Source organism: Melopsittacus undulatus, chromosome 6 (genome assembly GCF_012275295.1).
Source record: "Melopsittacus undulatus isolate bMelUnd1 chromosome 6, bMelUnd1.mat.Z, whole genome shotgun sequence".
Lineage (NCBI taxonomy): Eukaryota > Metazoa > Chordata > Aves > Psittaciformes > Psittaculidae > Melopsittacus > Melopsittacus undulatus.
The window spans coordinates 27,909,378-27,936,242 of record NC_047532.1 but is presented as its reverse complement, the minus strand read 5'-3'; the positions used below and the strand labels follow the sequence as shown (position 1 = coordinate 27,936,242).

Genomic DNA, 26,865 nt, shown 5'->3' with positions numbered 1-26,865 from the left:
GTGGAAGAGACTTTGCCATTCATAAAGGTTGCTTGTGCTCAGTTTCTGTTAAAGCTTAAGTCTGTTGAGAGATAAGGCATAAGAGAGTACTTCAGAACTCTCCCATTTGTGGTCTTTGAGTCTTTTTCACTGTTTCATCTCCTAAGCCTAAGCCTCTTTGGTCATATGGGGGTGTTAGTCAATGAGAAAGTGAACATGAGCCGGCTGCAGTGTGCACTCACAGCCCAGAAAGCCAACCGTATTCTGGGCTGCATCAAAAGGAACGTGACCAGCAGGTCAAAGGAGGTGATCCTGCCCCTCTACTCTGCTCTCATGAGACCTCACTTGGAGTATTGTGTGCAGTTCTGTTGTCCTCAACATAAAAAGGACATGGTACTGTTAGAACAAGGCCAGAGGAGGGCCATGAGGATGATCAGGGGACTGGGGCACCTCCCGTATGAAGACAGGCTGAGAAAGTTGGGGCTGTTCAGCCTGGAGAAGAGAAGGCTGCATGGAGACCTCATAGCAGCCTTCCAGTATCTGAAGGGGGCCTTGTTGATGAGGGACTATTCATTAGGGACTGTAGTGACAGGACAGGGGGTAACGGGTTAAAACTTAAACAGGGTAAGCTTAGATTGGATCTAAGGAAGAAATTCTTTACTGTTAGGGTGGTGAGGTACTGGAATGGGTTGCCCAGGGAGGTAGTGAATGCTCCATCCCTGGCGGTGTTCAAGACCAGGTTGGATGAAGCCTTGGGTGATATGGTTTAGTGTGAGGTGTCCCTGCCCCTGGATGGGGGGTTGGAACTAGATGATCTTAAGGTCCTTTCCAATCCTAACTATTCTATGATTCTATGAACTGAGCAAAGTGTTCGTAATAACAAACTACATCTGAAGAGAATGGTCACTGCCTCAGAACTACATCAAAACATGTAATCTTGTTAGTGAGAAACAGAGTCTGCTGATCTCAAAGTGTTGGTTGTGTGTTTATGTTTATGCTTGTTTTGCATTAAAGTTAATGCTCCATTTAATTTCTTTCAGGTCTGTTGGTACATTTGCCCGAGCATTAGATTGCAGTAGTTCTGTCAGACAGCCGAGTTTGCACATGAGCGCTGCGGCAGCCTCCAGGGACATCACACTGGTAAGATCTTTTTTTAAGAGGACTGTGAGTTTTTGAGAAATGCAAAATAACTCACCTCAGCAATAACAGTTGGCAAAAAGAGGAGCAGATGGATTGTAATTGTGGCCTGCTGTGAAGCAGATCCTGTCTTTGTAAAGGAACCCTTTATTTACATATGAAGTAACTTTTTCTGGCCTTGTGCCTCCTATGATCCATCATGGATAAGTCTAGGAGCTATTTTTTTTTATTCTGTTTTATTAAAATGTTCTGATGACATGCTTCACAGCCCATCTCTTGTATGGGCTCAGTAGCTGTCCTAAGAGGCATGCAAATCTGCCTGCCTGCAATAATATAATGCCAGAAGCCACTCCTCATCACTTCCCCAGCACCAGACTATCACTGGCATCCTTGGGCAAGGTTGTCTAGGGGAAGAGCTTGTGGTCAGGTAAGAAATTTCAGTTGATCCAGTTCTTCTCTTCAGTGAGCTGTATTTTAGTGTACTTGAGGAGTGGTGACATTGTTAATATTTTATAATCATAAATTATTCTGAGTACATACAGGAAAGGAAAAACTTGAACTTCTGTGCTAGTTTAATGAAAATTTGAATAAAATTTATGAAGTCTTCAGAGAACTGTTGTCAAAGCCTCACCTCATAACTGGAGTAATGTGAAATCATATATAGAATAAAGTCTAGGATAAAGCACTGCAGATCAATTATGCACGTGCACAAAACTGGTATGATGAAAGGCAAATAACATCCTGATTAAAGCTGCAGAAATCAGGAAATAAAGCCAAAATTTCATTTACTAATACCAGTTCCTCCCTCGCAACATGTTCTCCACCCTTGTAAATCACAAGTTGCAGACAGTCATAGCTCAGCTTTCTGAGGAGTAATTGCTCATGGGAGCAATTCTTTTTTCCTAATCAGCTATGATGTGTGACTTGACTTGAATCTTCTGAAGATTTAAGGCCATTGAAGAGACTTTATGCCTGTGCTGCTGCACTTAAATGTTTTTCTTATATGCAATTTTTGTGGATTATTTGACAATAATGTACTCTCGGACCTCTATCTTCATGTCACATGTATGGATGGTACCTAACAGGGCCTGCTCAGTCCTGGTGTGAATGGCTCTCTATCCTGTGTATTTTCTTAAATACACAGGATAGTGTATTTCATAATAATACACACCTTAAGTGCTACAGTGGGATTGCTGGTGAATAGCTAAGTAGGAGTTACTGATATGCCACAAAAACTGCGCTGTTGTTAGTGAACATTAGACTTGTACACTGACAATTACAGGGAGTCTAAGGTTGGAACAAGTTTTTATTGACTTTGTGTTAGGTACCAAACATAGCACCCTCAAATCTTGGTGTAGAATTTTTGTTATTACTGTTTCATCATTGAGCATTTTCTTCCCTAGATGCTTGCCCTGACATTTATCTTTCTCTTTTACGACTATGTAGTTCCATGCTATGGACACTTTGCACAAAAATGTCTATGACATTTCCAAGGCAATCTCTGCACTTGTGCCACAAGGTGGGCCAGTTCTGTGCAGAGATGAGATGGAGGAGTGGTCTGCTTCAGAGGCAAACCTCTTTGAGGAAGCACTAGAAAAATATGGAAAAGATTTCACTGACATTCAGCAAGATTTTGTAAGTATATAAAATGAGGTCCCACATGGTGACCTGTTCTAATCAGTGACAGAGCTGGTTTACAGCTTGTCTAAATTGTGTTGGTTTTCTTCATGTTGAAGAAGAGGGCTTTGAACTGGAGCATGTGTCATGCCATATATTGGAGAAAGGAAGACCTCGTGCTGGTGACAGCCTGTTATAGTCAGAATTTCAAATCACAGATGATAGCTTTTCCTTTAGAGACATTAATCTAAAGTCATCTGCTCCACTACAGCTGAGGGAGGATTTAAGAAAGTGTTGTGACAGCCTAGCTGCTGTAGATTAATTTGTGTTTGAAGGAGAATAAGTATTGGGCCTTCTGAAACATGAAAATTTCGTCACTTAGTATAATGAGATTTCAGAAAGGGACTTTTGGTATTTAAGAAGGGATCTTGGGCATCCAAGGGGAGTGTCCTGTAGTTTGTCCAAAGCTCTACCCTAGGTGCTCAGCATGCAGATTGAATGGAGCAAAGTAAAGAGAGTCAAGTTTCACTGTATTGCTGCTTGAGTCCTCTGGAACAAAACAAGTAGTTTTAGTGTTTCTTGTCCCATACTCTAATCTTTCAGACAGAGAGACGTGGAAACAGCACAATACACTGGTCCTGAAATTCTCGTGCTTCTCACACAGAGAACAGAGTTGGCAGGGCACAATTCTGTTAGTAGTTATTACCTTACTTTAATGGGCAGACTTCACAAAAGCCAAGCAGATCAGAATTGTGATGGTGTTGCTGTGACTCTTGCTCTTGAGTCTTTGCTGCTCAGAGAGAGTCTGAGCCAGTGGGATTCCTTTCACATTGTGCCTCTCAAATTGTTTACTGTGGAGCCAATGCACCATGAAGATTTACCTGTAACCTACTCTACTTCTACTCTGAAAGAACTCTTTTGAAAGGGCATTTAATTTAACATGGGTCCCATGTGCATCTAATGTCCTTAAGAGATTCAGACTGTCTTTTGTTGTTAGGAGAGTTAGTAGTTGCAAGACACTGCTAGAAGCTGTCAAAGGAATCATGTGAATTTTCAGTGAGGCTGTGTGCCAGTTCCCTGCAATGACTGCTGCTTTTTCTTTATGTCCCTAGCTCCCATGGAAGTCCTTAACAAGCATAATAGAATATTACTATATGTGGAAAACTACAGACAGATACGTTCAGCAGGTAAGAGATTCAGAATCATGTGTTTCTTTCTAATGGAAGATGTTTCATTCTCACTTTTGGGGGTTCAGACTTTCAAATAAGCGGGTTCTGTAGCAATCTGAGGCACTGAACAATCTCTTTTGTCACTGAATTCATCAGCCATTCTGTGGATGCAAACATGTAGCATTGGCGTTTGTGCTTTCTTTTCATGTTTGCTTCCACTTTATTTGGAGCTTTCATATGTCTGTTTAGGAATTCAGCAGTTTGGGGAAAGGAATACAGTTAATTTCTGCCTGTAGCGTTCAAGATCAGCAGTAAATTCAGTCTTGACTTTTAGGGGCTGGGCAGTGCTGTACAGCAGGCACCCATGCTAATTCTTCATCTCTGCCTGCCCATGACTGATTCACATGCACGGAGGCTCCCCCATCTAAGCACTGCGAGTAAAGTATTTGTCTGGGAAGTGTTGATAGCTCAAATTCCCAGCCAGACTCGTTATACTTGAGAATCAACTTTGACTAGTGTTTACAATCATTTTTATCTCTACTTGTTTAAATATGAAGGCTGCTTGATTCCTTAAGGAAAGCACAATGCAAGCAGCATGCAAAATGTTGCAGACTATTAGATGCTACTTATAATATTTAATAGGAAAATTGAAAGAAGGGAGAAACTATAATGGATTTTTCAGTATAATAGTTTTATGTTTAAGCATCTATTTGAAGTATTAGAAGAAACGTAATTACAAAAAAGTCCAGCCTTAACTTGCTTAATTGGAAATTCAGCCTATGATAAACAGAGGATGCCTGAGGCATTGACCAGGATGTGGCATGTGCTATGTTTGGGCACCTTGGTTTGCAGTGTGATTTTTACCTTTTTTCTTTGTGATTGGAACACCGTTTAAATTACAGACGGATCCTCTGGACAAATGAGAACTCTTTTTTGCATCAATTTAGTATTTTTTTATTAACAGCATCCTCATTCCAGTATTTCCCTAAGTGCATTCGTTGATAAAAACTTTTGCTTCCAGTAAAAGAATAGGTGGTAAGACAGTGGGATGGTGATGGAAGCTGGCATGGTGGGGAAAAATGTGTTGGAGAAATGAGGTCATGGTCTTTCCTTCGCCATTGAACTGTGTATTGTTGATACAGTGAATGCTGCTATACTCTCTGACTACAGCTGTTTAGGAGATGTACTCAGCTTGTTCTACAATCAATATTTGTACTAAGAAGAATCCATTTATCTTCTATCCTCCATATTAGTCATAAAAATCCATCTAGGTAGGTATCAGAAAAAGTGAGAACTTACATGCTGGGAAGACAAAACAACTGGAGAAACTGCCTGGATTAGGAAGTGGTTAAATTCTTTTGCTATTTCCACTTTCTTGAACTTTCTTCTACATAGACAGAATTGGAGAGGGAATAGTTGCATGAAAGACTTTGATTATTTGTTCTTGCAGCAATTAAAAAACCCAACAAACCAACAGTTTCTCTACTGTTTTGTAATAATCTTACGTAGTGGGGTTTCTGTCATGGTTGTACTGTATCTTACATGTTCTGCCCAGTAGTGTTCCAGGAGTAGAATTTGGGGAAAACTTCCATTTAGAGGCTCTACACTTAGGAGACAGTATGCGTGTAAGCCAAACAGGTAGAAATGGCGGTACAGAGATACCACATCAATTAAGTCTGAACTGAGCTGAAGACCTCATCTCAAATTCCCAGCTTGTACAAGCAAATAATACTATTAAACATTTATAAAAAGCCTGGGAGAGCTATCTATATATAGCCACAAAGAAAGCATAGGAAGTTATAGTTGAAATAATGGTGTATTACATTTATATTTTACTTCATGTGTGCAGAGTCTTTGGCAAAGCACATCCCTCACCGCTTTTTCCATCTGTTTCTTCATAGTGCTTTGTCTGTAGATTCTTTCCCGACTCTAATACCACAAAATGATTCTGGGGCTAACAGCATTTTCGTACATGAATATGCTAAGTAAGGATACAAAAAGTGTGTATCCCAAATTGTTTCACTTTGACTTATCCTCCTTCTAGGAGGATGATTAAGTTATATTCCAAGGCTATATGCTATTTATTTAAAAAAAATACTGGTAACTTGCTCATTCCTGTAGAATCCTTGGCTGAATTAACTGTCATGGTTTGAACCAAATCCGCACAGTTTGCTCACTCACTCCCCCCCTCGCTCCCCCAACTCCCGGAGAGTTAGGAAGGAGAATCCAAAGAATGTAGCCCCCACGGATTGAGATAAGCACCCTTTAATAGCTAAGGCACAACACAAATCATTACTGCCACTACTACTACAAATAATAATGATAAAGCAAACAACAAGTGAAGAGAATACAACACCTCACCAGCCACTGACCCATAACTCACCCCACCCTGCCCGACCAAGCACCGACCGATACCTCCTCCATTCCCCCCGAGCTCCAGCCCTTCCAGGTCTCTCCCGGTTACATCCCGGGCATCACGTGCTATGGTATGGAATACCTCTTTGGCTAGCCTGGGTCAGGTGTCCTGTCTCTCCTTCCTCCCGGCCTCCCCTCCTCCCTGGCAGAGCATGAGCTCAGAAAAAGGCCTTGACCAAACCAAACATCCGAGCAGTAATTCAAAACATGGTTGCTATCAAGCAACTGTTTTCAGCCCGAAAGTCAAAACACAGCACTGCACCAGCTACCAAGAAGGAGAAAAATGACTGCTACTGCTCAAACCAGGACAATTAACATAAAAACACCCATTTATACTGCCTGTTTCTCAGAGGTACGCCCCATAATAATGTAGTTCTTTGTCATCAGCCAATTGCCTCCTTTGATGAAAAACAGTTGGGAACGCTTACATCCTTCTGTATTTCCTTTGAGATTTTCTTGGACTGAGTAAGCATTGTCATAATCCTGAAGCAGAATTAATCCATTTCTTGCCATTGAGGAAGCTAAATTTTTAGTTTACTTCAACAGAAGACCCTTGTTTGGAATTGAACAATAAGGTATATGTATGTTGGTATACCTAAGATCAAAAGGCTTAATACAGCACTTCCTTGTGAGTAAGATACTGTGATTGAGCATTTTGGAGCATGAACTTGGGTCTCTTATTCAGTAATTTTTATTTGGCTTAAGCTATACCACATTTTTGAAGGTTACCCCAAGTAATTAGGAGTTCAGTCATATCAAGAGATATACTGACCCTCCAAAAACAGAAGTGCTAGAAGGATTAATTCTACTGCAATGTCAATGCTGAATTTGTGGTCTGATGCAGGCTTGTGAATGTCTGTCCAAAGTGATCCCAAGAGTTGTCCTGTCAAAGACACCCTTTCAGAGTTCTCTTGAAGAAAACAGGAGATGCATTCCAAATTCAGTATCCCGTGTCTCCTTTGAATGCATCCTTTTCTTGAGACAGATTTCCTGAATCAGTTCACAAGAGTATGTGTTTCTGATTCAGAAATGTTTGAAGTGGCATCCACTCAGTAACTGCTGTTTGGTGACTTCCTTCAGAGATGTAAGAACTCTTTCAGAGTTGATGTGATGTTTGGATATGCCTGTGTTTTCTTCCAAAGTAAAAGTTGGGTTCTTGCATAGTTGTGAATTCCAGGGTGTCGTAGTTTAAACCAAGTCCCCCTACTCCCGGAGAGTTAGGAAGGAGAATCCAAAGAATGTAGCCCCCACGGATTGAGATAAGAACGGTTTAATTGCTAAGGCATAACACAAAACCCCTACTGCCATTTACTACTACAAATAATAATGATACAGCAAACAGCAAGTGAAAAGAATACAACATCCCACCAGCCACCGACCCATAACTCACTTCACCCTGCTCGGCCGAGCACCATGTGCTCCCTCCTCCATTTTTCTCCAGAGCTCCACACCCTGCCTTCTCTTTCCCAGTATGCCTCCTGGGCATCACGTGCTATGGTATGGAATACCTCATTGACTAGCCTGGGTCAGGTGTCCTGTCTCTCCTTCCTCCCAGACTCCCCCTGGCTGGAAAAAACCTTGAACAAAAACACCCTCAAAACATGCTCAAACCATGACACAGGGTGATTTTTGATTTCCCTCCCTACCCCCCCCCATCCCCTGCTCCTTAAATTCTTCTGTTTTCATATCATGAGAGGAAATTCTGAAAGCTTTAAAACATAACTCTTTGTAACTGTTGAGATGCAGTTGAGAAGAGCATGAGACATGGCAGTTAGCAGTGGCAGATGACTGAATTAGTCATATACTTTTAGGGAACTGAAGGCTTTATTTTACTTTTTGAATTTTTATTTGTGCTTGAGGACCATATAACTTGAGGGGAAAGATCAAATATCAATCTCTGCTGTGGTATTTTTTTATTGGAGAAGTCAAGGAATAGACAATCAGTTTTAAGGTATGTATAGTGTTGAGAAGAGACTAGAGAAAGTGGAAGTGTCCTTATATTTGGCTACATGAGATAGGGAGCTTAAATAAAGGAGGGAGCTCTGGGTTAATCTTGATGAGGATAGAAAACATCTTTATTAAGGGAAGGAAGCTCCCATTGCACCTAGCCAAGAGCCAAGAATGACATCTTAATGTACTACCCTTCATGAAGTTCTGTGTGCTAGCAAAGTAGAAACAACATCAAAGGAATGGTTTTCCGCATACATAGTGCATTTTATCCCCGAACACCTCCTACACTAACACTGGAACGATGGCAGTTTTGGCAAGCAAGAGACAGAGACCATAGGTACCACACATCAGTACTCAGATGTGTTGCTGGAGCACAGGCAGCTGGAAACACTTCTTTCAAATGGAATAAACTGTGTGAAAGTTCTCCTCTAAATACAGAAAATTAAATTAGTCTTCTCTATCATAAAGGCTTAATGTTTAAGAATGTTTGAGGTGTCCCTGTGCTATTTACCAACCCAACTCGTATGTTTTAGACCTTGAAACATCCCTTGCATTTCTGGGTTTCTTCTGTTATTTCATTTTTATAAGTGTTCACTCTTTCTAAAATGACCACGAACAGCTTAGTGGGTAGAATGAAAGATATCAAATCTAGGGAGAGGATGTATAAAGGACAGATGTTTATACTAACTTAAATGTACAGTGCTTAGTATTTTAATCCCCTAGTCCCTGTGGGATAGACAAGTTGGTAATAGCTCCCTTTTATAGATGGGGAAAATACGGTGAGGTAAATAAGAGGGTATACTTTAGATATATAAATAACTCAAAGACAGAAGATTTTATTTAAGCCAAGATACTAGGGAAAAGTTCAGGACTTTTTTGTGCATGAGGACATTCATCACTGCATCAGACAACATTAAGAATTTATAGTGTAAATATGCTTCAAGCACAGATCAGTTAATAACTGGCCAAGAACCTAGCAAAGCGCTTTCTCTGTGAAGGGATTATTCTGAAATTGTGCAGGACTACATTTCAGGCACCTTTCTTTAGTACCTTCTGGTATCAGTCACTGTCAGAAAATATTAAACTCATCATATCTGGTCTATTGATTGCCCACAGCATTAGGTACTTAGTGCAGAACCTCTTCTTATCCAGTCCTTTGTTGTACCTTCTAAAAACCTTAAATTTTCCTAGTATCCTAGTTTGTAATAAAGGCATATGCTGTATGTCATGCTCTGTGCTGATCCCCAGGCAGCTGTAGGAGAGGAGAGTGTTGCTAGGTCCAGGTGACTTATGACAGTTGTTAGCTCAGACTTTGCATCATGATCTTCAATCACAAAGATCTGTGGTGTGAAGTTAACATTCATCACCAGTTTACTAAAATGTTGCTCAGTGCCCTAAATTAAGCATGTCTCCAAGGCAAATGACTTTACATTGTGGATAGTAGAATATTTCAGTTGCTGGTAATACTTTGTGCTTTCATGAAGCTTTTGCATTCATAGATTTCCAAAACTGCCATGATATAATGAGTCTAGATAGTCCCCTTGGGAGCTTTTGTCAAGGAAACGGTAGCGTTCCCCACTGCCCAATCTAGAAAGCTAGTGGAAAATAACCCAAGCAGTTTTGTACCAGTGGAAGTTCCCTGAATTTCCTGCTTAGGTCTCAAGGAAATAGAGTCGTTATATAAGTATCATCTAGCAGTATTTTAAGCTGTTTATTGGTATCTGATGTTTATCAGTATCTGATATATTATACTGGTCTGCATCAAAAGGAATGTGACTAGCAGGTTGTAAGATGTCATCCTGCCCCTCTACTTACTCTTGTGAGACGCCACTTGGAATACTGTGTGCAGTTCTGGTGTCTTCAAAATAAAGACATGGAGCTGTTGGAATAAGTCCAGAGGAGGGCCACGAGGATGATCAGGAGCACCTCCCATATGAAGACAGGCTGAGAAAGTTGGGGCTGTTCAGCCTGGAGAAGAGAAGGCTGTGTGGAGACCTCACAGCAGCCTTCCAGTATCTGAAGGAGGCCTACGGGGATGCTGGTGAGGAACTATTCATTAGGGACTGTAGTGATAGGACAAGGGGTAACAGGCTGAAACTTGAACAGCAGGGGTTTAGATGGGATATAAGGAAGAAATTCTTTACTGTTAGGGTGGTGAGGTACTGGCACAGGTTGCCCAAAGAAGTGATAAATACTCCATCCCTGGCAGTGTTCAAGGCCAGGTTGGACAGAACCTTGGGCTACATGGTTTAGGGTGAGGTGTCCTGGCTCATGGCAGGGGGGTTGGAACTAGATGGTCTTAAGGTCCTTTCCAACCTTAACTATTCTATGATTCTGTGTTGGACTTCCGTGTGATTCCTGGGGAGATAATGAGCTCTGTGACTGTTCATCAATTTATGTAACTGCCGTGGTAATCTGTGCCTGGGAAAAGACTACCTGTTTTCCAGTTCAGACTGTAGGTGGAACAGCCTCCAGTTCCTGAGCTGAAAGGCATCTGAGCATGCATTTTGTTGAAGGGTGACTTTTTTTTGGGTGGTGCCTCTCTGCAAAGTTGAAGGGGAAATGCTGATGCTGCTTGGAAAGCCACTGTCATAGCACTTCTTGAGGCACATCATTGGATGCTTTGGATTCTCATAAAAAAAAAACTTTGGTAAAGTGGTTTGAAAATATTTGAATTTGTGGTTTGTATTCAAAGGGAGAACTTTTTCAGTTTCATCATTGGTTTGCAGCAAAACCTGCATTATTGATTCTTCCAAGTCTGTAGGATTCATAAGGATCTGGAAAACTTGCCTACACCAGCAGAAAGAAGTCAGCTTTTGAATGCAGCACTGTAAAGGTGTACCCATAGTATCAGGATAGCTTTCCAAAGTTCTGCTTTCTCAGCCCTTGTTCTCTTCTCTGAAAACTTCATTCTTTGATTTCTGAGATAGGTTGACTTTTATTTGCAGAAAGAAAGAGGGGAATTCTTAATAAGTCTAGGGAGCTTTGGTGAGAAACTGTCAGACTGTCAAATGGAAAATCCTTGCTTAAGCCTGTCCTTCTGATCAGAGCAAGCTTTATGGTTATGGGAAACTTTTTTCTTCTGTGCATTCATTGTGACCCTGTAAAAATGTTTGTCCATTCCTCAGTGACACATTCTTCAGTTTTACTACATTTTTCTGATGCTTACTGTTTCTATGAAGATACTAAATTCAGCTTGCAGTTATTTTCCTACACTGTACCTTGAGGCTGCTGCATAGGAAACACGAAGTTAACCTGTTTGTTTAGGGTATCGCCATGCTGCTGGTTTGTGTGGAAAACGTTGTGGGTTTATGCAGACTGGTGTTACCAGCATGGATGTTGGAGAGCATGGCCTGAGCAGGAGATCAGACTAGAAGACTCCAGAGGTTCACGCTAAATTAATTTAGGTTATGTAGTAAAGGGAAAACTTGAGAATGTCTCTCTTTTTAAATGGTGTGAAGGTTTGAATTATAAAAGAGATTCTCGCCAGTTAGTAAAGTTTGTGCTAGTTGCACACCTCTGACATGGTTTTGTGGACTATCGGCAAGTTTACAGCTGTAGCTAAATGAAAGAAAGGAGCAGAGCTATTCTGGGGGAATTTTCTCCATACATCCCATTGTAAAGATCCTCTGAACCATTACTACAGAAATGTGGACAGAAGTTAATGAATGTTTTTACTGAAGTAGGGCCACATAAAGAGAAAAATAGTGTGTACTGTGTCCACCTGCTCTGAAACTCTACTTCTTACATGCATTCATAACAGATCTGTGTTAATGTTCCTTAATGTCCTGACAATGGTGGTTTTCATTAGGGGCCTTATTAACTTCTAAAGAAAATCTCATGAGTCACTTGGTCTTCAAAAGTGAGGACTGTCAACAAAAGAGTCTTCCTTGAAATGGTTCAGCTGTTGAGTAGATGTGATGGAAAGGGTACATAGAGATACCTATTATTGTCCAGTTGGTGAATGTTGTCATGGAGAACAGACACAAACTGGTATGTCAGATCTTCCTCTGCAGGTAAAAAAGCAAACAAAGATTGTGGCAGGAACAATGCGTGAATGTGTATTGAAGTGAACAAGAATTAAATGTTTATCTGTATAAGCAGTAGATTGTAATCTCTTTGACTTTTTAAAAAGCTTTGTACAGAGTCATCTGATGCTCGCAATTGTTTTTAGAGGATGCTTTCCTATTGGAAAAGGGTTTTGTGGTAGCTGCTTAGTGAAGGGAGAACTTCATTGTACCTTAGCAAGTGCTAAAGTTTTACCTGGGAGTTAAGTAATATGCCTATAAAAATATTGCTTATTTTATTTTTAGTTTAACTTTCTTTGTTCTTATTTTCTTTTTAAAGAAACGATTGAAAGCAGCAGAAGCAGAAAGCAAACTAAAACAAGTGTATATACCCAACTAGTAAGTATTTTATTTGTATTTTGGTTTCTATTTCATTGTAGAGGGTTTGGTGTAGCAGTTTTGATGGCCTGCCAGTATTATATATTTAAGAGACATAGTTCTGTGATGTTTGTTCAACTGTTAAATTAGGTTACCAATACAACGAACTTTATGCTGATGCTTGAATTCCTTTTTATTTTAGCTGAGTTAATGCTAACCACCCTGATGCTAATAAAGAGCTAGCTGCCCTGTGGAAGAAAACATGATAACTTTGGTAATACAGAGCTGGCTAGAACAAAGCAGCATTCCTCCCAGTACGCTTATGCTGCTGCGTATGTGTATGTAAAAGGCAAAGCTGTTCCCATGTGCTGACCTTACTCTGTTCCAGAAGTGAATTTCCTTGATGGACAGCAGAGGACTTTCCCTTTGGGGCTTTCCTGGTTAGGATGGTGTGCTGTCATGTTGCTCATTTCCTCCATCCTGTATAATGTTCCCATCCTGAAGCAATCATTATGTGTCTTCTGATTTTTATTTTATACCAACTGGGACTTGGGGACTTGCTAGCAGGTCAGCATGGTTGTGAATAAAAGGGTAGGTAATTAACTGCTTGATAATACCTCTGTTTTTCTTCATTTTTCTCATCAGTGGATCACCAATATGTGGTTGTTTCTTAACGTAATATATATATATAAATTGTATGTAGAAATATATTTAAAATAATACATACTGGTATATAAATTCTTATTGAAGTGTTCCATCTATTGCATTTCTTCTGCATAATCCAGTGCAGAATTTAAAATCTCCTCCATCCTTTTTCTTTTCAGCTTTCACTCCAGATACGTTCCCATGTGTATTATCCCCAATAACTCCTTCACTCTTTCATACAATCTCCTTTCAAATATTTCTAAACTTCTACCATGCATTCCATTACTTAAGAGAAAACCAAGTTTCACGTATTTAGCTTGCAAGACTGTCCCTTATTTCTTGTGAAAATCAAGGATCCCCGATTTCCTTTTTGCTTTGAAATATGTATCTCTCAGGTGAATTTGCTAAGAATTAGATGTAATATTCAGAGTGAAGCGAAATAGATTTCTTGTCATGCAGTTTTTCAACAGTATTGCTGTTGTGCATGTTGTTACTCTGCAGGGGATACTGGGCATCAAATTAAACATGAATTCACAATATGATAAGCTTGTGAAGCAAAAGCCAATATAATTGAGATTTCAGATGCAAAAGGATATTGCAGATGGAAAGCTGTGCTTTTGCTTTTTGATTATAATGTATATAGGTAGGGCTTTGTATTTGAAAGGTTACGATGTTTATTTGATAATGGCTGTCTGGAGTGGTATCCCTCAACACTGTATCTCAGGAAGATAGTTCTGGTTGCTGTCTGGAGAAAGTAATCAATCAGCAACTTACCTCTACTTCAGGAAGACTTCTGTCTCTGCCTGTGTGGTTGCTCTTTTTGTCTCTGGCCTTGATTTCCAGTCATGGTTGATTTTGTGAGTGTTATACCTTAACTAACGTATTGTTTAATTGATAAAATGGATGTCAAATTTTCCTCCTCTTTCAATATCCATTCCTGTGTCTCTGGCTGTGTTCTACTGATAGGACACTTTGTTCCTGTGATAACAGGAAAACTGGGGGGAGAAATGGAGAGCAGGATAAGAAAAACGATAGACACAGTCCAAAACTTATTTCTCATGTCACATACATTTTATCCAGTTAAAAAGTAACAGGTCAAACTGAGGCTTTCGAGTTGGTATATTTTAACTTGAGGCTGCGGCCCAAATTTTCAGTGTGGGTAACTGAAGCATGGAGAATCATACAGGTAATTGATATGAGGTTATCAAGTCCTAAACCAACATCCTAGATACTGAGCAAACATTTCTGTGTTCCTTCCAAGAACAACTCTGGTTTTGAGACAGACATCTGTAGTTGATGTGTTTGAACAGTGTTTGGACGTGTGGCTTTGTAATGCATTCCTTAGATTGGAAAGCACTGTTTTATGACTTCCTGGTGAAAGGAGAAGGCATAAAATCAGTTGAATTCTGCTTTTAGGAAATACTGGGGGGGGGGGGGTGGTATGTGGAAGAATAAATTATTTTCTGTAGCAATTTCCCTGTCAGTAGGAGAGGTGTTAAATAAAGCAGCAGCAGAAGCCCAAATGCACAGAGATTCCATGTTCTCACATGCTTCATCTTGCCATTCATTAGCATGAATGTGGAACTTTCTTGTTGCAGGTGTAGTCTCCATCTCTTTCTCCTTCTATGTTCCCAAACATAATCCTCCAGCTCTTTTGGAAGTCATACTCTCATTTTAGTAGTCTATGGGCATCATATGTACTAGTTACTTGCTTCTTTTTGGTGGTGGTCTAATTGCAAAGCTGTTGCTTTTTGGGATTATGACATCTGCAAATCGTGACAGCAGAGACATACAATTTTGTGTGGCTTTTCTCTTTTGCTTTGATCTAAGCGATCCCAGAAGGAATAAGAACAGAAAGGGGAGCATGAAGTGCTCCATGCAATCCCCAATCTCCAAAATGTATTGATGTAAATAATGCGAATTTTAAATGTACATCTGTAAATGTAAATTAATATGTTCTACTACAGAATTTTATCTGAGGATCTCAAAGCATTTTGACAAGCTGCAAACACTGCCTTGCAAACATTTGTAAAGTAGGCAAATATTATTCTCCCTACCCTGCCTCTTTTAAGTGAATAAGGAAACAGGGAGACTAAGTCAAAGCTTTGAATGACTACAAAAGGCCATTGCTTAACAAGATGAAGATAGTTCCCTTATCTGGTTCTTGGTTGTCCTTTGCCTAAGGAGTCAGACTGTTCCTTCCCTGTTGAATTGTGCAGAGGCGCATTGTAGCACAGAAAACTTAAAGGTGTAACCGTATTCTTTCTTTTATAGCTGTGCTATCTAAAATGGTGATCATCAACATTTTGTTGGAGAAAGCTTCTGATTTTCAAAAAGTAGCAGTTGTAGGCCTGCTCTTAGAAGTGGATATTTACAGTAGCCTGGAGAGTTGTGATGAGAATTTGCCTTTGTTGTCTGGATAAGGAATCCAGACACTTACATTAGATGCCTAGTGGTACATGGCATAAATATTCCTCACAAAGGATTTAAAGTTGTGCTTATTCTTGAGGCTTTATTTCTTAATTGTTCTGTTGAACCTAGCACCACTGTGATTTTGTCAGTAACAGGATGGTGTTGAGTTTATAGTTATTTTTAACAACTAAAATATTACAGCTGTGGTGTGCATTACATGCTAGTCAGTCATATAGTTGTCGTGGTTTAAACCAAGCCTGCACAGCTCGTTCACTCACTCCCCCCTCGGTCCCCCAACTCCCGGAGAGTTAGGAAGGAGAATCCAAAGAATGTAGCCCCCACGGATTGAGATAAGCACAGTTTAATAGCTACGGTATAACACAAATCACTACTGCTACTACTACTACAAATAATAATGATAAAGCCAATAACAAGTGAAGAGAATACAACACCTCACCAGGCACCGACCCATAACTCACCCCACCCTGCCCGACCGAGCACCGACCGATACCTTCTCCATCCCCCCAGAGCTCCAGCCCTTCCAGGTCTCTCCCGGTTACATCCTGGGCATGATGTGCTATGGTATGGAATACCTCATTGGCTAGCCTGGGTCAGGTGTCCTGTCTCTGCTTCCTCCCGGCCTCCCTCCTCCCTGGCAGAGCATGAGCTCAGAAAAAGGCCTTGGACAAACCAAACATTTGAGCAGTAATTCAAAACATACTTGCTATCAGCAACCATTCTCAGCCCGAAAGTCAAAACACAGCACTGCACCAGCTACCAAGAAGGAGAAAAAACAACTGCTAATGCTCAAACTAGGACAATAGTGAAGGGATTTCAGTGTTCTGTGTGGGTTAGGATTATCTTCAGTTTAGGTTTTTTGGGGCAGGGGCTTCAGTCCATGATGGCTGGCTTCCAGTGCCTTCTTTCTCTATGTGCTTTATCTATCATCTTAATCTTTTGAGACTGATCTGCAGAATATTGCCCGGAAGTTTGTGCTTGGTGATCCCTGTTCTAGCATAACTGAGTGCTCCATTGCAATTGAGACCCATTTAAGAGACTTCTTGATGTAAGAACTGGAAATGATAGCTTACCACATCATCAGTATTTTTCCTACCTTATTTGCATCTTTCACTTCAGCTTAATTAATTGCTTAATGATTCATCCAGTTACTCATCTAATTCTCTTGTTAATAGCTGTAGCAGGCTTTGGTGATACCAAATAAGTGTAATTAACATATCATCAACAATTAAAAGCTTTTTTTCTTCCCATATGTTGAAAACATTAGCTGCCTGAATTTTATTGTTATTGCCCCTGTGAAACTTGACCTTAACTTTGGAGCAGGACACTTTCTGGTGCTTGTCACAGCTACATTAATTGTAGTGTACCAAAAATCCTAAAGTGAAGTTACTGCCACAAATACAGCATGTATCTCATGGTGATCAGCATGATTTAGTGATCAGCTTTCACCTGCCCATCCCTTTCTCCTGTGCTCAAAGTACAAATTTGATAAGGGTTGTAGAAAGCACAATGGAGTCAGGCCATCACCCTTCTTTCTGCGCGAGATCTTAGTACTTTGGATGTGCATGCCAACACGTGCAGTCCTGTTCTCAACTTACTGTTTACATCCCTTCCTGGCATGCTGCTTAAAAATCCAAAACATTTGTTGTGCTTTACTGATGGATTTCAGACTCCTTTACTGGGTTTTTGGGAGGATAAATCCATGTATAGAAGGAAAAGTGTGCCTGATGTTCAGCTGTAATACCTTTATTTTATTTGCTTCAGTCATTTGCTCTATGAGCAGCACTGCTTGTAACAGTGTGCATCTGTGAGGACTGTTTGTTTTGCAGCATCTTGATAATGTTTGCACATGGAGCTTTCTAGTGAATCATTGGCAAAAGTTCTTCTGCAGCAGGTTACTATAGTGACATCCCAGAGTCACTATAATACTGGGAAGCATGAATGTACCCTCTTTCAACTTTCCCTTTGTTAAACACGTCTGCAGATCTCCTGCCATCTGTGGTGTCAGAACTTCATGCTGTTCTGATAAACACCCCAAAACCCCTTAATCTTTGAGCTGGGCAAATTAATAAGCAGAAGATGAAAACCTTTTCAGGCTTGTTAATCTAAAGGCTTTCCTGTCCCTCTCTTCTCTGCTTCTATGGGTTGTGTATGGACTGCTCAGTGTACTGAAAGAACAAACTATTTACAATGTTTCTGTGCTGCTTAGCCTCCTCAGCTTTCTTTTCTGCAGAAAGGCCCTGAACTTTACTGCAAGAAGCATCATCAGGACACTGTCACAAGTTTTTCCTGAACTGGGCAAATTCTCTCTTACCTCCATATGTGGTTCTTTAGGACATACACCGCAGAATGTATTTTGTCTCTGCAGAAATGGAGCTTAACTGAGCTCCGTATCTCTGTCCCTGATCAGACATTTTCTGATGAGAAGTTTGACCTTCTGGCTTCCAGGGCAGTGTAAGCTTTCCAGAGGCATTTGGGTTTGTTCTGGAGCTGGGAGAGACAGTTGTCTTTGGAATTCAGCCACTTGAAACTCCTTTGCTTTCAGGGGTCATTGCTGTGAACATGAAACCTAATACTGATGCCCCATTAGAAAGACATTAATTTGGCCATATTCCCATAATGCTGTTCCTGAAGCTCTAACCAAGGTGTATTAACCAGGTTCAGTATTCTGGGTCACTGAAATCGCTGTGACAGTGTGCAGCTGATGTGTAAGAAAATGTGGTTTCAGAAAGCCATTTTAAGATACTTCTGCTTGAATAAGTGGGTTCTAAATCATGAGTTTATTAGTTGGAATTAAAAGGAATATGTTCTCTTCCTTTGGTCTTCAGGTAAGAGAATATGAGGAGGAAATGTAATCGGCACTACCATTTGGACTTGTGTTCAGAAGTTGTCACCAAAGGCTGTCTACATGTTGTTGTTTCTATAAACTGAGCTCCTAACAGCACCTGGGATTCCTTGCATGTTTTATAAGCTCCTTGTGTATTCTTGTCTGAAACTTCTCATGTGGCTTCTGGAGAATAGAGGAAGATGGGAGAAGTCCTGTCCCTGCAATACCAGTTCTCTATCATTCTTGTTCCCTCAGTTGCCAAGGATTTTTTGAATGCCTCATTTTCCCTCTTGGATACCTCTTCCCCTGCAGAGATTTTGTACCATTCCATGCTGCTCTTTATGCCAAGGTTTTGTTTGCCCTTCCATTACCTGCTCCTGCCAGTAGCTTTTTTTTTTCTCCTTAGTCAACATTTTTAAGAGTTACAGTGATGAGCTGAGGTGATTCAGGTGTTGTTATATTGGAATGTATTGGTGACAGCCATCAATGCATTTCTGCATTTCTTGCTGTGCAGGTATTAAGCTTTCAGACTTTTTCTGTTTAGTAGAAATGTAAATGGTTTCTATTAAAAGCACAGACCATAACTTAAGACTTGCCAGAAGGCTCATGTTCATGAAAATCTGTGTATGTGCTAGGTCCGAAGATTTTGTTCAGTGGGTTGGGTGTCCTTGTGCAAACTGTGGCTTACAAGATGCAAACTTTTGCAGTAAGACAATGTGGAGATATTTGTGACTGCATCTAGGGTTATATTTCCCCCACTAAGGCAAGGGTTGCTCATTCTCTGCCTACCTCTCCTGCTGCATCCCCCCAGCCTTCCTTTTGGAGACTAAAAGATAATTTCCCTCATGTTGAGGACTAAGAGATCTGGAGGTGAGATCATTTTGTTACCTAGACTAGAATGTCTGGAATAGTAAGATACCTGCATGGCCTCACTGGTTTATTGTTTTTAAATGGTTTTGGATTCTTGAAAGTGCCATCTTACTATCATTATAGTTAGTTTTGTTATCGGTGTTATATAAATGTTGTCAGAGACAGTGTGTTCACAGAAGTGAGATTGCTGGTAAGCACAGCTTGTTCTGGAAGCCACACGATGAATGAAATCTGAATTTTCAAATATTTTGGGCCATACTTTTGAAAGTCAAAAAGGAAATTGCATTCCTCAGTTAATGTTTGTCCTTCTTTTTGTTTTAAGTAACAAGCCAAACCCCAACCAGATCAATGTAAATAATGTCAAACCAGGAGTGGTGAATGGTACTGGAGTGCAGGCGCAGAACCCAGGAGCAGGACGGGCCTGTGAAAGCTGTTACAGTAAGTGATGTGCCGATATGGCAGTTGTTCATAGAGAGAGTGTGTGCTGTGCTGCAAACACTAAAATAAAAGTTGTGTTGTGTGGAGGGTGGGAGAGAAGTCTTCAGAAGGGTTGCAGTACAGAATTTGACATTGCAATATTTAAGCAGAGGTTTTGTTTGAGTTATTGGTGTTACATTTGTAGATAGAATTGTGAAGTTCTAAAGGGGGAGTTAGTAAATGTTCTAAATAATTGCAAATAGCTGTTGAGCAAAGATGTGAATCACCAAGGTGTGAATTTGTCTTATTTTTTAGTAGATTTCAAAATATACATCATTATAATAATATAAAAATCATTGTATTTGGTCTACTGCCTGATATTAATACACTGAGTTTTAATGATTGTGCTCATTTATGGGGAGCCTTTATATGCAGGAATGCAGGACTGTATGAGAAGTCAAGTCACAGATTCCATATATTCTTTTGTCATAGAATTAATGTATGGGGAGTTCCTGAAGGCAATTTCCCTCTCCCCCATGCTCTGCAGAAATTGTTGTCTACCAGTCTTGCAAAATAAAAGCCTTCAGTTTCATTGGCAGGAAAATTTCCCATCCTACTAGTTTTTTTTTCTCTTCATGTTTTAAAAGGAGTTTGTATGTGTAACTAATTCTGCTGAAATCACAAGTATCTGTAACAGTGGTGATGACTGAAGCCATCATCATTTTTTGAAGGTTTGTTTGAGCTTTGCACTGTCTGTGTGTGGGTTTTCTTTTGTGATGGTTCTAAAGAGAATAAGCTCTGAAAAGTGATCCTGTTTAAGGATATATATAATTTCCACCTTTGTTATCTCTAGCCACACAGTCTTACCAGTGGTATTCTTGGGGTCCCCCTAACATGCAGTGTCGCCTCTGTGCATCCTGTTGGACCTACTGGAAGAAATACGGTGGCTTGAAAATGCCAACACGGTTAGATGGGGAGAGACCAGGACCAAACCGCAATAATTTGGTAGGTATTCGCAAAGCAGACTGCTTGGTGCTTTTGCCTGGAAAGCAGGGTATAATGATATCTAAGTAGTTGTTCACTGTTCTTAAATATTTAACAACAAAAAGAATGCTTTCAGCCTCCATTGTTGTCCTTGGGTTTGGTATTTCATGTCTTGCAAAAGTTGGCAATTTAACTTCAGCTGTAACTAATTTGTTGCCAAGTACTGCCCTAAGGAAAGAAAAATCAACCAGCATTTGTTTAGCAAACTAGGCATCAAATGCATGGGATATGAAATGCCAGCCCGTGTTTCTGGTATTCTCTTTCCATGATTTTTGCTGTAGGGGGAAGAGGACTTTTTTTTCCATCAAGGAATTCATTATTTCCTGAAACCTGTTCCCTTTCTCAAGGCACATTTAAAATTAGATACCCAAATAGCTAGTGGCTTTTTAGAGATCCCTATCTTGTTTTTCTACCTCTTTTATTAATGCCCTTCACTTTCGGATAGGTTCATGTAGGTATTGTGTGAGCTGCTTCTGTTTAATTTTTCTCCTTTTATTTAAAAAACAAAATTCTCAGTTTTTCTGAATTTGGTGGAAGGTCTATCTGGAAGCATCATACATTGAGCTGATTGGAAAAAGTAGCTGCATCACATGGACAGAAAGGATAGTGTGCACTGAACTTGGGTCTTAGATTGGTTTCTTTCCTCTCTCTTAGTCTTTGCTATCATTCCCTTTCTATACTATTTCTTTTGTTTAACCTCTCTCCTTTCCAGGCTTCTGTTTGCCCTCTGAAGCTACCAAACTGCTGTGATAACTGCCAGGTTCTACCAGCCCTGTACCTCTTGTTTGTTAATTTACAAGTGTGTAAATATTCAGAGAGGGGAAAGCCTTGTTCTCGCCAGTCTGAAATTTCTTCCTGTTTTCCAGCTGTGGGCAGATCTGAGATAACAAGAAAGTACTTTCATTATTTTACTGGTTGACTTGTTGCTTTCATGAAGAATATACTGCTTTGGCTCTCTGTAGTTCATACATTGCTTTCATTAGTATTCTTTATTACACACAGTGAATATTTGGTAACTCTGTAAATTCATTCATTGAATTCAGAGGAAAAATTAAAACAGAAATACCTGAAACTTTGAGACAAAATCATTCTCACATGCTGTAAGCTTGCTTTGGGAAGTGAGTTTGTTATGTATATTTTAGCCATATAGCCATTTCCTGATTTTTCCTTTCTCTCTTACAAATGATTTCCTATAAGGAGTTTGCATTTTATATGCAGAGCAACTCTTAAGCACACAATGTTGGAGGGTGTATTGACTCCATAAACACTTAACTCATAGCATCAGGTAACTTCTTCACGTCTGGCTTTTGGATCCCTGCTGTAAATATTGCTACAGCACAGAAATAAGTACCTCCCTGCGAAAAGAAAATGTATACCTGCCTTTGAGATAGTTTGGAAGAAAATGCCAAATGTTGATGGGTAAGATTCGGGAAATGGGGAATAGCTGGGCTGAAAATACTGTTTCTGTTCTTATGTCTGAATCAGTAACTGATTTTATATTATATTCTTTCTCTTCTTCTTTTTCTAATAATTATTTTTTAGAAACAATATTTATTTTTCTTTTTTAGAGTCCTCATGGTGTGCCAGTACGAAACAGTGGGAGTCCCAAGTTTGCTATGAAGACACGACAAGCCTTCTATCTCCACACAACAAAACTGACAAGAATTGCCAGACGTTTATGTCGAGATATCTTGCGCCCTTGGCATGCTGCAAGACATCCCTATTTGCCTATTAACAGTGCAGCAATCAAAGCAGAATGTGAGTGGTGATGCAGCTGGGACCTACTTGCAAAGGAGCCCTTTTGTGGTTCCTTTCCTATGAAGTTTGAGTTGTGACTTCCTGAGATGCTCTCTTGTATATACCTAGTGGTTTCACAAAATGTAGCTGTGTTGCAGAAGTTCTTACTGATTATAGGCTAGGCAAATAAGATTTGAGAATTCATGAGCTGTTGTTTTAAGGTATTCGTGTTTGCTATTATGTTTAGCATTCTCCTGCATTTGTGTCCTGTTGCCAAGATATGCTTGCCACCTGTAAAATTTCTTTGTAATTGGAAAGCTCTTTAGGACACTTGAGTTATTAATTTAATTTTGCTATAATATCTAAATGTCTTTGCACTCTAATTATTTTTCTTTGTTTTACAGGCACAGCACGTTTACCTGAGGCATCAGAAAACCCATTGCTATTAAAGCAAGTGGTTCGAAAACCTTTAGAAGCAGTACTCCGGTATTTAGGTACTAAAAAAACCCAAATACCACCAAACACACAAACCCCCAACCAAACCAAAACCCCTACTAGTTAATTCTGCTGACCATTTGGTTCTGGATGTAGATGCTGGTTCTGCACCAAAAAGAAAAGAGAACAAAACATTAAAACCTTACCATTAACTTGTCCTTTTTTATCTTTTCCTGCTTAATTTGATAGAACTAGTGCCTCAGCAGTCCACTCTGATCTCATGGAACTGTATCAGAATTTCAAATGAAGGGAGGAATGTGTTTGCTCTAGCTTCTGATTTATGTGGGGACAAGTTACTATCTGCTAATGGAGGCACAAACATTGTGTTCTGGAACAGTTAGTCAGTCCACTGTTCCAATTTTTGGGCTGTCTGGAGGCGGTTCCTACCTAGAGTTGTGTTCTCCAAGAAGCCTCTTGGTTTCGGACAGCACTGACTCCCAGAGCTCATCAGTCAGTTACTGGCTGTCCTGTGCTGGAGCTAGGCAAGGGGACTGTACTTCCATTTTTTACTTTCTTCTTAGTTGTTTTGTTCAGTTTTTTGTTTGTAGTTTTGTTGTTTGGTGGTTTTTTTGTTACGTTTTCTTGAGGATCTGGGCCCCATCAGCTGACCTGTGAGGGAGTATTGAGTAGCACTGTCCAGAACCTTTGTGGATGTTTGAGGTTCTGGAGGGATCTAAGGTGATGCTGTGTGACAGGCCAGCTTTGACTACAAATGAATGCAAAATCGTTTTCCGCAGTGTTGCTGGTTGCTAGTGTTACACTGAAAACACATCTGAGGTTGTTACAGTCTTTATGTGATTCTGACCTCCGAAAGCTGTCTTGGACAGTGGTGCTTTGAGGCTTCCAGATTAACAAGGGAATTGATTGCCTTTTTACACTAGCAAGAAACACTGGAGTCAATTTATGTTTGTTTGAACATTTTTGTTGATGAAATATTGTAAGGCTCAGAGTTTATTAAACGTTTACTACTTCTCTGTTGAATGTTGTACTCCTGTATGCTGATGAGATATACCAATTGAGAAACCTTTGGATACATACAGTGCAACCAAAGAAAGCCAATAAAGGGAGAAGTTTTGCTGTTGGATAAAATCTTTCTAATAGTTGTACAGCATGTAACAGTAAATTTTGAGATTTTATTAGTGATGTGCCAGGGTTTCAATTTGACTGTGGAGCTGAGAAAAGGGAGTGTAAGAAATGGAGGGAAGCTGATGGGCTGGCAAGAACATATTTTTGAAGGCGTCATGGTCAGTGGGCTTTTAAGCTGTATGTTACTTGACTGTTAGGGCTGCAGAGGGAAAATGCGTAAAGCTCCCATTTGATGTTGCCTGTAACTTTCTCAAAACCTCTTCAGTTGAGCAGCATGTGCTTGATCTCTGCCTTAGCCAAAAGGTTAAATTCATACTCATTGTGATGCTTACAGTGGTGCTTTGAATCCTCATTTGTTTCGCCAGTTTAGAAATCGGGTTTTTTGCAAACCTTGCAAAAATGACAAAGTTGTAATTTCATTAGAATTTTGGGGTGTTACATGACTGTCCAAAGATGGCTTTTAATATACAGCACCCCAAAGGATCCCAAATTGTCGGAGAACAGTATTTTGGAAGTAGATACAAAGTGCTTTTGTTAGCAGCCCTTGTTTTAGGATAATATGAAATTGGGTTTAACATCTTCAGTAGTCATGTATTCCTAAATATACTTGAAGTGCTTTATATAAATAGCAATCTCCAGTCAAAATTATTGATCGAGGTAGTTTGTATATAAGCGGAGGTATGTTTGGTCACCTTGGAATGACCTTTACAGGTGGTTTTCAGATACATAATTTGAGTATCTTAAGTAATAAAAAAACCCTGCCTTGTTTTTCAACAGAGTCTCATCCGTGTCCTCCAAAACCAGATCCTGCAAAGAGTTTGTCCAGTTCTCTCAACAGTCTGACTCCTGCTAAGTTTACGCCTGTCATTAATAATGGGTCCCCAACTATCCTGGGAAAAAGAAGTTATGAACAACACAATGGAATGGATGGTAAATATTGTTCTGCAAAATGTATATTGCCTGTATAGGCTTTTTCTTCTGTCCTTTTGGTATACAAAGAGATTAGTTAAAACTATAGTTTTTTATATAAATTCCAAGTTTCTTACTCTTGAGGGGGGTTAATTTCTTTCCTTTTACAAAAAGTCACTTATCCCATTTCTCCTCTGGATGAGACACATGATTTGTACTGCCTGGGTGGTGTATGTACATATGTGCTGGTGGAGCTCTGCCTAGCTTGACCAGTTTTGCAAATGTGATAGTGAAGGAGAAACTTCCCTTCAAGTTTTTCTAAATGGATAGTATGAAGAAAACCTTTATAGCTTATTCTAATTATGCTTCCTTTTTCTTTTGAGGTTTACAGCTTTTTAACCTGTAGGTACTAGCTGTGCTTTTCCCAGGTGGCTCTGTAACATATGGATCGCCTGGTTATCAGCAAAGCTATCAGATGCTGCTGCTTAGCTGAGGGAGGCAGATGTGCCAGATCTGGTATGGCATAAACCTGCCCCTGCCTTGTGCAGAACCGGAGTATTCACTTTTGTTGGCCCTGTCACTGAGCACCTTTGTGCAGTGGAGTTTGGGCTTCATCTCCTCAAGATGAAAAGACAAGGGGAAGGTGTTTGAAGTGGGAGATAGATGCAGGATGTTCCTGGCATGAACTCCAGTGCTCAGTTCTGTAGAGTTGCTCTTGCCTGAGTGTCAGGGAAGAAAAAGTGCAGTCTTTTTCTCAGATGAGGATAAAAGGGACTGTTCAAATGGTCATAACAGGAGTGAGAACATGGAGGGTAGTTCTCCTTAACAGGGAAAGAAACAGTTGGTTTAATGGTGACTGAAGGAGAGAGAGAGTCTTTTTTTACCTTTAATTCTAACTTTATAAATAGCTTATCTGAAATATAGTTACAAATATTTGATATCTTACTGTTTGTGTTTTAACATTAAGAACTTTTTCAACTGCTGCTGTTCAGGTTGCTGATGTGATGTTTTTCTCTTTTCTGTTCACTTGTGCTCTATCAGGCAACATGAAGAAGCGCCTGTTGATGCCTAGCAGGGGTAAGACCTTGAAGCTGCGCTCAGCTTATGCTAGGAGAGTGATTTTTAGTTTCATCTGCTGGCTTGTCTGTGCTCTGTGGCTAATGAGTCTGTGTGCTCCTTCTGTGTTGATGTCTAAGTGTTTCTGGGTAACCATTTCCACCCATGGTTATGCTGCTCACCTTCCAGGCTTTTCATATGCAGACAACAAATCGTACAACCATACTGAAGATGTGAAGTGCTGTGTTCGGAATTGATTACTGATTCCTCAAGTTGACAGAAAAGTTTTCTAGCAGTTTTGTGAAACTGCTGAAAGCTCTGATGGTTGGTTTGAAATCAGGTGTTGTTTCACTATTTGACTTTTAAGAAATCAAAGTTCGTGTGTCCTGACCTACTTCAAATTCACTTTGACCAAAAGAAACAGAAGACTATTCACATTGAGTCCCAAGTTTAAGCCTCCCTGTTTTCCAGTGTGAGTGGACAGTCACTGGTGAGAGGCTGCCTGCACATTCTGTACTTACAGTAACATAGTTTTCAAAATGTCCACAGGTTAAAAATAATATGTTGTGACTACTGACTAGACCTCAGAAGCTTTAGTTTGCGATAATGCAGGAAACGTGCCAATGATGTTACTTAGCCAAATTCAGTAGAACAGACCCATTTTGAACAGTTAGGGTACACAGATGTTATTGTGAGA

General features: G+C 40.0%; 1 protein-coding gene across 3 annotated transcripts in view; it reads left to right on the top strand.

Moving 5' to 3' along the window:
- MTA1 (metastasis associated 1) overlaps window positions 1–26,865 on the top strand; it is an 83,237-nt gene that overhangs the window by 36,370 nt on the left and 20,002 nt on the right. For 2 of the 3 annotated variants that reach the window (XM_034063515.1, XM_034063513.1), the window contains exons 8-17: window positions 1,020–1,119; window positions 2,563–2,751; window positions 3,846–3,920; window positions 12,615–12,673; window positions 19,747–19,862; window positions 20,695–20,846; window positions 22,454–22,643; window positions 23,027–23,116; window positions 24,981–25,133; window positions 26,154–26,189. In XM_034063515.1, the coding sequence (XP_033919406.1) occupies window positions 1,020–1,119; window positions 2,563–2,751; window positions 3,846–3,920; window positions 12,615–12,673; window positions 19,747–19,862; window positions 20,695–20,846; window positions 22,454–22,643; window positions 23,027–23,116; window positions 24,981–25,133; window positions 26,154–26,189 (1,160 nt within the window). The remainder of the gene's footprint in view (window positions 1–1,019; window positions 1,120–2,562; window positions 2,752–3,845; window positions 3,921–12,614; window positions 12,674–19,746; window positions 19,863–20,694; window positions 20,847–22,453; window positions 22,644–23,026; window positions 23,117–24,980; window positions 25,134–26,153; window positions 26,190–26,865) is intronic. The other variant, XM_034063514.1, reaches the window with a different exon arrangement.